At 30.0% G+C, this 12,918-nt stretch overlaps 2 protein-coding genes across 3 annotated transcripts in view; one reads left to right on the top strand and one right to left on the bottom strand.

Annotated features, from left to right (window-relative positions):
• Positions 1-1,962, top strand: part of LOC122627726 — a 70,475-nt gene extending 68,513 nt beyond the window's left edge. Inside the window, exon 5 of the mRNA XM_043809115.1 lies at positions 1,202-1,962. Coding sequence (XP_043665050.1) covers positions 1,202-1,331 — 130 coding nt within the window. The 3' untranslated portion in view covers positions 1,332-1,962. The remainder of the gene's footprint in view (positions 1-1,201) is intronic.
• Positions 1,963-9,434: 7,472 nt separating this feature from the next.
• On the bottom strand, positions 9,435-11,121 carry LOC122627721 (cytochrome b5-like). 2 transcript variants are annotated; one of them, XM_043809097.1, is made up of 2 exons: positions 10,704-11,121; positions 9,435-10,018 (listed from the first exon to the last, which is right to left on the bottom strand). In XM_043809097.1, exons 1-2 carry the CDS (start codon positions 10,730-10,732, stop codon positions 9,535-9,537), a joined length of 513 nt encoding a protein of 170 aa, XP_043665032.1. In that variant the 5' UTR covers positions 10,733-11,121; the 3' UTR covers positions 9,435-9,534. The 2 variants fall into 2 exon arrangements, with proteins under 2 accessions (XP_043665032.1, XP_043665033.1); XM_043809098.1 differs by lacking the exon at positions 10,704-11,121 and adding an exon at positions 10,094-10,675.
• Positions 11,122-12,918: the final 1,797 nt, after the last annotated feature.

Raw genomic sequence — 12,918 nt, forward strand, 5'->3', positions numbered from 1 at the left:
CTGCCTATATATTTTCGAAGTGAACATTTAGCAAAAGTTTAATAAACACGAACGTAATAGTTCGAAACTCGTGGTACCTTTGTCAATTTTGGCCGTAGGGCTTTATCGAATATTCCTCACCGACAAAATAGGCAGCCGTGTGTACCAGTTCGATGCCAATGCTTATTATTCTCATGCTGTAAATAAACGGCGAACAACGACGGTTTGAAACTCCGATTCAAAATGCACTATATACCTTATATCAATTAAATTCATTCAAAGGAGTTCCTCAGAAATCAGATGAGTTCGACGATTGCAATGACTTTGCGTGCGAGCGAGAACGCTTTATAGTTTAAAGTAATAATAACGAGATATTGTTTCCATATCTTGAAAAATCTTTATAAATGTCACACTTTCAAAAATGTGTAGGATATTTAAAAAGAAGGTACGACGATTAGATCACAGAACTTAATAAACAGAGTAAAAAATATAAAATTTGGAGGACACGAAAAATTTAATTTGTCTTTTTGCTATCGTTTTCATTTAAAAAAAAAAAAAAAAAAGAAAATATTACTAGACAATATCGAAAAATTTTTTCTTGAAAAGCTTATATCGAATATATCGCAAATAAAAATAAATAGCATATTTTTCGAAAAAACGAATAAAGAGCGGAATGTATGGTAATATACATTTGTATACGTTATTTGTATATTTTCTCTTTCACAGAAAAAGTATTTTGTATATCTACAGATATTTTATATCTGATATGAACGTAAATATCTATATCTAAACATATAGATGAATATATATTGAAAAAGAATGGATATATAGGTTCGCTATTCAACGTGCGATGCAATTACGCCCATCATATAATTTAATAATTTGTCGAACCGCAAAAATACTTCTACGTTTCCATTTCCAAAATAATCCCAATGTACAAATAAAATAGTTTGGATGGATTTTCTATATTTTTGCCCTCTTGTTTCGTCTACGTTCGAATCTCGATTGTCGTTTGATGCTATTGTAGCAAATATCTATGAATAAGTAAACGTATCTGTCTGAGTTCGTGCATGCCTGTATGCATATCTATATATCAGAATCGAAAGAACCACATCTGTATAGAGATATTATACTTCATAGCATCGATACAGCGACTAAAAATATATTTCAGTAGGTCAATTGATGTAGTACTCGCCTAATAAAAATCAATAAATAATTTCAGGTCGCAGAGCGAGAGTCGAGCGCAACAGCAAAGACTCGCAAAGCCGTACGATGATGGTGCTTTTTGCATGGAAACAACGGCATTAACATCGATGTTCGAGCATGGCGTAGCTTTTTGTAGCTTGATGTAAGAGAAGACTTTCAAAAAGGGACGCTGTTACAAGACCAAAAGTCTCGATCATAACTTCCATTATCTGAGATAAGGAAGATTCAAAAGCATAAGTAAAAAGAAAATTCGTAATTGTTCTTATCGCATATATCATTGAGTTATACTAATCAATGTCTACCACTGATCTATCGATCGATCAATTACTTTCTAAAATATAATGGAAAAAGGAAAAGCAAGAAAAAACGGCTGAATGGCATTAAACAGAAAGTCGCTTATTTTCTGAATTATTGCTGGACATAATGTATTTGATTCTTCGATTTTCTAACTAGGTAACAATAACACATAGATGATCCCATATAAAAATGTCTATACATACTATATATTATTAAGTATTTGAATACGAGTTATAAAGAAGTATTTATTGTGTATGTGCATGCTCATATGTATATGTGTAGATTAATTTTTAAATAAGTGTACGTTATTTTTTATTAGCTTCATCTATTACATCCGTAACATCAGGTTTAAATTCTGATGTAAATCGCCAACAAAAACGAACGGTTTTATAAACGCGATGCAATAGATAATCGTAACATATGGAAAATCGTAAAACAGAGAAAACGATCTAGGAAGCTCTCAGTATTCGCCCTATGCCACATCTTGCAAATATATATATATATATATATATATATATATATATATATATATACTTGTTGTACGTATGTAAGAACGTGGCCTAATTTGTTTAAATCGATAAATGTTATATTTTATGTACTCTAAACTTCTGTGACGAGTGTACTCTATATAATAGGAATGATAAAAGTAATAACTTGAAAAATCAATGTTGTTACCTGGTTACGTGCGTACGTTTTATCGTAAAAATTTTTTATCGTACATTTTTTATCGTACACTGGAGGATTTTTATCGCGTAACGCTATTTCTTTTCTTTACTGAACTTATCCGTTTACGTTGCTTCCCTCTGACGTGTTTTTTTTTTTCTTTTTTATTTGTATAAAAATCCCACTCGTAGAAAAAAAATGTCGCAACAACAACTGTCAATATTTGTCTTATTTTGGTCAATTCTCAAAAAAAATATTCATTCGTGTTTATTTTCAATACTTCAAATTAAAAAAAGAAGAAAATGAAAATTAATACTTATCTCTGAGATGGCAATATTCTGTATTCACTATAAAATAGGAACTTTAAGATTAAAGATGGTAGGCGAGGATGTTTCACTGGCGTTTTAACAAGCTTCTCGCTTTTTTATTTTTCCGCATAATTCGTTTATTCGTGACAGTGAAAAGTCAGTGACAACTAATATTTACGGGAAAAGAAAGAAGAGATACTTGAGTTTTTGCTAATATTAATTTAATAAACCGGAAAAGCTTTCGAATCGATTCCGGAACAAAAATCTATAATCTTTTCATCACTGATGAGAATAATCTCTAATCGATTCATAAAAAAAAATTACAAAAAAAAGATTCAGTAAGAACATGTATATGTGTGTGCAATGTATATCACCTAGACGTAAGAGCATAAGAAATAATAAACGTTCTATGAAGTTAAACTATCATGAATGTGTAGCTTTATCGAATTGGCATATAAAAAACAAAAAGTAGCGATATAAAAATCGATGTTGACGTTGTGTTATACGTAGAAATAGTGCATTTCACCCTTATAGGATTCGTGAAAACAATTCGAGGAAAGAAGTATGGAAGATAAAAGATTGTTGCTGTGTATCTTGACTTAATTAATCGATTAGGTACCATTAAAGGTATAAAAAAAAGGAATGTTGATGTCTTGGAAGTTTAAAAATTATTTAAAAAAATGTAAATTATTATAATGATCACGTACTACATATTCCTACGGTCGATCATTTCTCAAAGAACGATGGTGAAAAAAAAAATAGTAAAAATAATTATCTTACTTTCGTAGAATCTGGTATTTAGATGACGAATCAATTAGAACATAATTGGTAAGAATTAAAATTAAAAATCTAATCTAATCTCACCCTGCGATTTCACGATCGATATCAAATTTTTGTTATTCTTCAATATATTTAGAGCCTACTTAATTTAATCTAATACATGTGTAAATATTTGTAAATTTTACGTTTTAATTGGTTAATAATGAAAAATTGTAAAATATTATAGATTCGTACAATGCTCATGATTCTTTAACGTTTTTAAATACCATTAATTTTAATAAGTATAATAATTAGATATTACTTTTTTATCATATCGTATATAAGAAAAACTAACTTAAATTAATTACTTTTCTAGTCTGATTCTTCGATTCGTCACACGCATGGCGTTTATTAAATTTGATTTTCTTCCTTTCGCTTCTACGATATCGATGATACCTTCGAATACATTCACGAAAATTAATAAATATGTATAAATCATTAGAAGTATATACAATGCTTCAAGTATATTATCGAAAAGTATATCTATAGTTAATACCGTTTCGAGATTCGATTATTACGATTAGTCGTGTCATGTCTAAACGCACACTAAGTAAAACAGCTCTGTTTCATGAGACGATGTGCGTGAATTATTTTTAAAAGAGCCAAACTTATTACCGGATAAATACGAATACACGAATATTATAATTTTAATTACAATGATAATAAGAATAAGAATAATAAAAAGAATTATGGTAGTAGCAGTAATAATAATAATAATAATAATAATAATAATAATAATAATAATAGTAATAATAATAATAACAATAATAATATTAAAATAATAATAATAATAATAATAATAGTAATAATAATAATAATCAAGAACTAGCTCTAAAATATTATCAATTTATAAAAACGTACACAAACTATCATATTATAAATGGAAACTTGAACATATACTTGAAAACGAAAAATACAAACTATACCGAAACAGGACAATTCATAAAGCTATAACAGTATAATAATAAATAATAGGCTGGACATCACATTAATTAATAAAAAAAAAAAGAGAGAGAGAGAACCTACCTGATAGACTTTGCAAACTACATAAATGTCACACAAAAACAACATCTAAGAAAAAAATCATTAAATACACGCAAACGATCTTAAAGCACTAGAGTCGCAGAGAAACATTCACACTAACATCCAAAAAGTCATTATACTGAAGAGAACAGCAATAATACGGGATTATAGTAAAGCGATGAAGAGAATGGAGAGTAGATAGGAAAATTATAAAGTTAGCAGTGCAATACGATGAATGGTTATAGTCGAGAGAAGAGCAACGAGAAACGAGATATTATAGCGCATTATTCTTCTTTAATATGACTCAAAGTATCTTTCTTAAAGCTCGCAAAAAATATTACAATTATATTAAATATTAAAAATAATATGAAAACTTGTTTGGAAAAATTATTAATTTATTTTAAGTTTATATTAAATTTTGGAGTTGTTGCATGGAAAAATTATATTTAAACGGAGCAATTTTGTTGAAAACTGTGTCAGTGTTGAAAAATGCTTATTAACGAAAATTCTCGTGGCTAGCTGAATGCCCTGGAGCGCTGTTGTCTCCGCTAACAGAAACAAACATTTTTGTTTTTACTTGCATCGCTACTGGACATTGCCTTCCTCGCGATTCTCCTCAATACTTTACTATGAATACTCGTATCAAAATACATTGGTTTGATTTTACCGTTTTGCTCATTTCCATAGTTAGAGGAACTATAGCAATTATAAAATAATATCTGAGTTGGTCGCAACCCGTAACATCATAAAAAGCGTGAGACGATGTTTGTGATGACGATGATAATAATAATACATAATAATAATAATAATAATAACAATAATAATAAATCCGAGAGAATTTCAATATTCAGTACATGAGTATACATATACATACATACATACATATATATTTATTTATTTATTTATTTATTTATTTATTTATTTATGCAGGATCAAATACAGTTTCGTTTTAAACGAAATGTGCAAATATTTAATAATGCTTTAAATATAAATTGCTAAATGGTATTATATGTCACAGAGGGTTGCTATTATCAAAATACGAAAGACATGATAATTTGTTTTAAATAGATATCGATAAAACAAAAGTTATAAAGAATATTAATAAGAATCGAACGAGCATCTTCAGTGTAACTTTTCATCGATATTTCATTGAATTATAGTGCCTTGAAAAGGTGCTTTAACAAACTGTGTAATCGCGATATAATGCTCTTTATGACGTTCCAATTCTTAAAATACACCTGAGAAAATGTATGAACATAAATGAATAAATGAATGCATATATAAATTAATTGATGAATTCATCGGATATCAGATGTTTACATTATCGCGATTGCATTGTTTGCTAAACTTCAATGCACCATAACTCGTTGAAATGTCGATGAAAAGATATACTGTATGTGCTCGTTGAATTCGTATCGATATTCTATACAACTTTCGTTAAGCTTAAAACATTGATTTTTATTAAAAAAAATTATTATGATTTCCCTATCTTAATAACAGTATTTTCTATGAAATAACTGCAACACGTATTACGTTTATCTTTAGCAACTTTTATTTAAAACATTTATTTATTATTATTTTCATTTATTCTAGGAAAACATTAACATCGGAGATATTTGCTCATGTTGAGACTTTCTTTTTATTTATTTATGAAAAAAAAAAAAAACCAGAACTGCCAAGAGCGCAAAAGTTCTAAAAGTTTTTAAGTCTCCTCTTTAAGTTTTAGAAGCTTTGACTTTTAACTATGAAAGTTGATGTTTCGGTTACCGAAAAAAAAAAAAAATACTATATATCGACGTATAGCCGTATTATTCGAGTAATACTTATTCAAAAATATATTACATTGAAAGAAACAATTATAATATATATAATAGAAAAAATGCATGCTTTACGATCAAAAACAAAAAAGAAAATAACAAATCATTAATCAATAAATAATAATTAACAATAATCGCTAATCTTGGATGATGAAAATCGTGTAAATGAATCATTCTCTCGATTACTGTGAATATAATTATTATAATCGCATTATTCACAACGTTCACATCTATTGGAAAATAAAACGTATAAATATAGTAATATAGGTATACGTGTATATACGTTTTATGCGTCAATTTTACGACAAATAAATTAATTTCTCACAAAATACTTCAAGGTAAAATCATCACGAATGATGTATTTTGTATATATTAAGTAGATAAACGCGTGAAATATTTTTAATTAATTTTACTGACGTTTGTGATTATTCGGAAAGCTTTTCTTTCATTGATTTACGATTACTTCTTAATACAGCTTTCTTATATCGTTTATAAACATAACTTCACATTAAAATGCGAACTAATAACATCAATAGCAAGTTACCATTCAAAGAATGTTACATAAAGAAAAGTGAGCTATTCATTTAAGCGTTCTTTACCCTATCTTGATTTACTCAAAAAGGTAATCTGCTTCGTATTCAACTTTAATTACGTATATTTATAAAATTTACGACAACGACTGATCGTTAATTTGTGTGATTACTAAGCGATTACTATATTTGTATTTTACATTTTATTTATTTTTTAATGAAGATTTACTTAACGTTTATAAAATCACCGGCAATAATACGTTCGTAAAAATAACGATTTCAATTATCTCTGAGTTTCAATGTCGGAGGAAAATATCCATGCTAAACGACTGGAATTTAATAACTTTCGATATAATAGCATTAATGAACATCAAAATCGCGTTCTCTGTAGATCATTCCAATATTTATATACAACTTATTAAGCAATTTGCAGTAATTAAATGAGTCAATAAGAAAAATTACTATCTCTGAGCTAAGATCATCATGTGTACACATTTAAACATTGAAAAAGGAGAGAGGGAGAAAGAGAAAAGAACGACGTTTGAAATGAAAGTATTTGTTTGCAGCTTCACAATTGTCAATTTATTATAAATGTTCTCAACGATAAACGCATATCGTCTCTCGATCGAGCTATAACAAAGTAAAGAAAAAATTAATTTGATAGAAAATTAGAGACGAAAGTATTTACATAGATGTGTATTTATTTTCTTTTTCTTCGTAACAATTTCTCTTCGTACAAATTATATATTTTGACAAAGGATGAAAAACGAAAGATCTTTATTGCGTTTCAATTAATTTAAAATAATACGACACGTTCGAACGAAAATGAAGTATTTACGAAACAATTATCACTAGTAGATTAACGATATCGATAAAAGTAGAAACATAGTGTGAAATATTTTCGGAGAAAACGAGAAACGGATAGAGATATGGACTTTAGATATTCTTGTATGTATAACGATAAATTAAGCGTCAAAATAAATCCGATTTTTATTTAAGTTATCTCAGTATCTCTATTAAGTCTATAATTCGCATTTCGAAACTTTAAATAAAATCATTTTTCGTCGATTGTACATTAAATATCAGTGAGACTTAACTTTATTACAAAAAAGAAAAAATTGAAACGATTGAACAAAGAAAAAGAAAGAAACAAGAGAAAGAAAGTTTGATAAAACTTGTTTCAATTTCTATCAGTGCACGAGGAGAGAAATGTACACAAAAAACTTATATTTTTGTATGATAAATAATATCTTTCGTTTCTTATAGGATTTTTCGAATGGACAAGGAAACCATATATTTACACTAGAATCAGTTATCGTGCGTTAATAGAAAATTAAATGTCTGCGATTTCACATTTAAATGTTAAAGTAAAAAAAAAACCCACCCCACTTATAAGAGAAAAACAATAAAAAATAAAAAATAAACAAAACGAACTAAACGTCGTCAGTAAACGAAAGCTAAACTAAAGATAGTTATCTGCCGAGTTAAAGAAAAAAAAAAAAAAAAGAACAAAACATAATGTGCTAAGAAATCGAACTATATTGCTATTACGATCCATACTGTATGTTCTGTATATTATGAATGTTTAGAGGACCAAGAAATATAATATACCGCTGTGAAGATCGATTGTCTTGTTTTTTTGTTTTAATACATCGAATCTTCGTGTTTTCATCCGATTATCCTAAATCGGATTATTATAGAATATATTCCTGATGGAAATAGTAACGAAATAAAAACCAATGGCTAACCAACAACGGTGGCGTCCAATTCTATGGTTTACAACCATAAACACACCTCTTGCAACATAGTTATTGCAGTTGAAAAGAAATCGTTGGATATTACAAGATAAGTCGTTCTATTAGAATTTCAAGGATTGTTTGACCGACTATGTTAGCCTTGAGAAACAGACGTGCGGAGATAAGGGTTAAGTGTATATTTTTATTTCATTAATATCTTTTTTAAGCGGCAGTGATTATCTTGCGTTACACGTAAGAAATATTCTAGTTACAATTTACAACGTAAAATCGATGTGATTGATTTGAGGCTGTAGCGTTAGCGAAAAAATAAATTATTACATAAAATAAGTACATAAAATAAGTACATAATATGACTACATAAAAGTACGTAATTGCATTTAATAAGAATGATTAATGCGAATGATCAATGAAATCGCAAGAAGAAATGAAATTTCATTTCGTAACGAACTTATCTAACATAAAAACTTGCGATAAGTCTTGAACTTTATAGCAATGTATACATTATCGAAAAAAAGTTCAACTGCAGTAAAAAAAAAAAAAATAGAATCAAGTGATTTCCCCGGTTTAATCATAAACAACAAATATCATGAACGTTTGAAAGGAAGAATATTCGATAAGATAATAGTTCATAAGTTATTAAAGGCATACGTTCGACAGTAATCAAATCAGATTATCGTTCATCGAATGCGAATCTTCCGGAAACGCTAAAAATAGTTTCTTTTAGACAGTTTTAATAACTTAAAAAAAGGAACAAAATATCGATAATTTTTCCAAAGTTCGTAATCCTTTGGAGATGCAATGGAAAAACTACAATAGTTATTTGTCTCGCTATTTATCGAGACGATACAATAAAACATAAGATGTCACGATCATAACTTTTATCATAACTTAATTAATCCGTGTCGTACATATTCGACCAAATCTCTTTCGATCCCTTTTTTCTTTCAGTACGCGACCTTTAGCAGTCTCAAAAAAAAAAAAAAATTAAGACGAAGTTGGAAAATAAATAAGATACATGTGTTTGTAGGAACGTTCGTATAAAAAAAAAAAAATAAAATAAAAATAAAAGAAGCAAGCAAAAAAGAATCGTCATAACGAACGAAATCGACGAAATTAATAATTAAAGTATAATAATTTAAAGTCCAACAACTTTGACGCCATCGGGTACACGAAAGATTCTCTGTTTAAGTGGAAGTTCACCGATGAGATATTCTTTGAGAATATCTTGCGCGAATTTCGAATGTCCAGCGCCAATGAAACTAAGGGTGGCATCCCTTCCAGCGTATTCAAGAAGAACGTCTTGTCCACCCGGATGGGTCTTCAATAGCTCGGTACAATCGTAAACGTAATCGTAAATTATAACCCAACAATTATTCGGCGTATCGTGCCAGGCTACTTCATCCATACTAATGCATCTAAGTTCACCGAATCTCGATCCTTCCTCGTTTCGTTTCGATTTTCTCGCTTTTTCCTTCGACGTAACGTTAGAAGTTGTTTCGTAAGTTTGCTCTCTGGTAACGCTCAGAAAATCATCTCGTTTCGTTTCCGAGTCTGTCATATCCAGAGCTCGAAATGTCAGACTTAAAAGATCCATGCCTGTCAAGCTTTCCTGTCCTCTCCTGAAAGAAATATTTAATTTCTTTTCAGCTCAAAACGTAAAACGTCGATAAAATTGACAACCGTCGACAACCTACGATGACTTATTTTCGCTTTCTTTTCGGAGTAGCGTACGTCGATTGAAAATTCAAGAAATTCCGTCGATAGTTTTACGAAGAGTTACTTCAACGATTATTCATTTTCATGTAGGTATGCGAGCAACAAAAATAATATATATATATATATTTGATTTCACAAATCTCGTTATGAAAAAGTTTAGACAATTGACCTAGTTTCGTGATACTTCGAGATCGGTTTGTCATTTAATTCGAAAAGAGAACGCACGACGAGATAAAACGAGGATTCCTTAAACGATACGAGCGTCTCATGGAGATTATAAAAAGTACGAACGTTGTTACTAAAAAAAATAGGGAAAAATATGTTTTGAGCGAACTGTTAATTTTTGTTGACGGACTCGATACTTGATTTATTCGCAGTGCGCAGACTCCGATTACGTATGATATATACGTCCGCGATAAATTTATAAAAAGTTGTAAAACGTGATATCGACCTTGATCTCGATGAACTTAGCGAAATTAATTTTAGATCGAACGACGATAATCAGTAATAATTTACAAACATATGTCGAATTGAAGCGTAACGAAAGAACGTCAAGAATGTTAGAAGAAAGATCGTGATTGCACTTACGTCGAGGAAGATTCTTTCTCGATGGACATTGTACGACGTACTGACTATCGGAGAAGTCAAAATGTCAATTCCTTTGGGGAAAGGAAAATAATTTCATTACCGGTTGAAACCTGATGCGTGCAAACGAGGTGTTCCCTTGGTCACGCACGGTAATCCAATGCTACTACTTCGAGTCCGTACATACGGCTTACTTATTTTATTTCTTTACCTAGAAAGAAATCAACTTTCCTCGCGACGAATTAATTTATCTTTTCCGCAAAAACACGTATCGGATGTATATTTAAAAAAAAATAATCTATATTCGGATAAGAGTCCGAAATACTTTCAACAAAAATATTCGATTAAACGATCATTTTCAGAAATGATTACTTTCTTCTTAACGAATCTCTCGTGAACATAACGAAACGTACAGTTGTAATCGCACTTCGAACAAATACTGCTTGTAGATTCATCAATTTTTCGCCGGCGAGAAATCATCAGTTTTTATCTTCATTTCTTCCAAGAACTCGAGCGTTTCATTTGCGAATCTGATAAAATCATAATACCTTTTAGATATATCGTTGACTCTTTATAAAAGCAAATGCCACGTGAAATAATATCGATTATATCATATATCACGATCATTATCGGGTAATAATTTTTAACAATGATATCAAGATTCATTCGCGATTACGGATCTATGTTTTCTTAATCATCTCTCTTTTTTATAGGTCACTTTTAAGATCTATCTTAATAGTTTGTTTCGTTTCGATTTAAACAACGCTCGTCGATTCCTATCGCGAATCAATCTTCAATATTCTAATGCACTTAATTGCATTACTAATTTAACGATTCGTCAAAGGTATTATTTTATTTAACATATTATTTCTGACGTTTTGCTTCAGAAGAAAATACAACGATCTTCTGTTCGTAAAGTTTTGTATTTGAAAATCGATAGACATTGTCGTACATACCGACTGCAAAATGTTAAATTTTGTAATCAAATAATATAATGAAATAAATAATACTAAATTAAAATGATAATAATGTATCGTTAGAAAGGTGAAAATATAAATTAAAAAGAAAGATTCTATCACGATTGACAATTTCATCCGAAATTATCTACGGTTATACAGAGCTCGCTTTGTCCGGTGGTCGATATCATTCGCGACTAACAATCAACTAGTGCTGACATCTCATATAAAAGAAACAAATAAATTCGACGATTGTTTAATAGTCGCAAGGATTAATCGACTGACAGTAAAATCAATGGAAAATATACGGGTAAATATTGTTTCAAAATATTTACAAAAATTAGGTCGTATAAAAACTTAGAAAATTAAAAAATATGACTTTTTAATAAATTAAAAAAGTTTACAACTATATTCTCTCGTACAATATATTCGTATTAAAAATATAGTAAATTTGTTTAATGAATTTTTGTGATATGTTTTTCGTTGTTTCTCAGCGCGAAAAATTGTTCACGATCGTAACGATGAACGAGAGCCTACCTTCCTTATTTCGAGCAATTTAGAAGACTTAGCTTTGGGACAAATCGTCGAACTTCGTAAGAGAGTTTGCTTTCAGACGTCGGAGCAACGAGTGACCTGTTTCCCTTGTCGCCAGTAGAAATCTATTGAATTTCACGAAGCGCGTTACAGAAGTCGTTGTCTTCGATTTTCTGGTAAATAGCGTCGCGCTGAACGCTTCACCGTTAGCCGATGGAATTAATTGTCAGCAATTTTCAAGTCTCAAAATCATTACTTTTATACATAAGAGGAAATCTTCGTTCGAATTCTCGCTCGAAAGGAAAATAGAGAGCAACGATTTTTTTGTATTTCGAAAAAAAAAGAAAAAGAGAAAATTATAACGAGAAAAGAAAAAAATTCATTCAAAGAGAGAGACACGCGATTGTGAAGATTCGAAGATAAAAAGATTTAATCAATATCAGTCGTATTCAAGGAAATGAAAAGATGACAGAAAGGGTGAAAAGAAATATCGAAAAGCAAAATGAAGAAGAAGCAGAAGAAGAAGAAGAAGAAGAAGAAGAAGAAGAGAAAAAAGAAGAAGAAGAAGGAAAAAGAAGAAGCGTAGAGGAGAAGTACGGTTGGTTGTTATCGAACAGCGCATGTGTCCTATGTAAAGTGTGAGAAAGAGAGATAGAGAAGCATTGGGGCGCCGCGACGGCGTCGAACGGCGTCGAACGGCGTCGAACGGCGGCGAGGGCAGCGCCGAC

This window comes from Vespula pensylvanica, chromosome 3 (genome assembly GCF_014466175.1).
Source record: "Vespula pensylvanica isolate Volc-1 chromosome 3, ASM1446617v1, whole genome shotgun sequence".
Classification (NCBI taxonomy): domain Eukaryota; kingdom Metazoa; phylum Arthropoda; class Insecta; order Hymenoptera; family Vespidae; genus Vespula; species Vespula pensylvanica.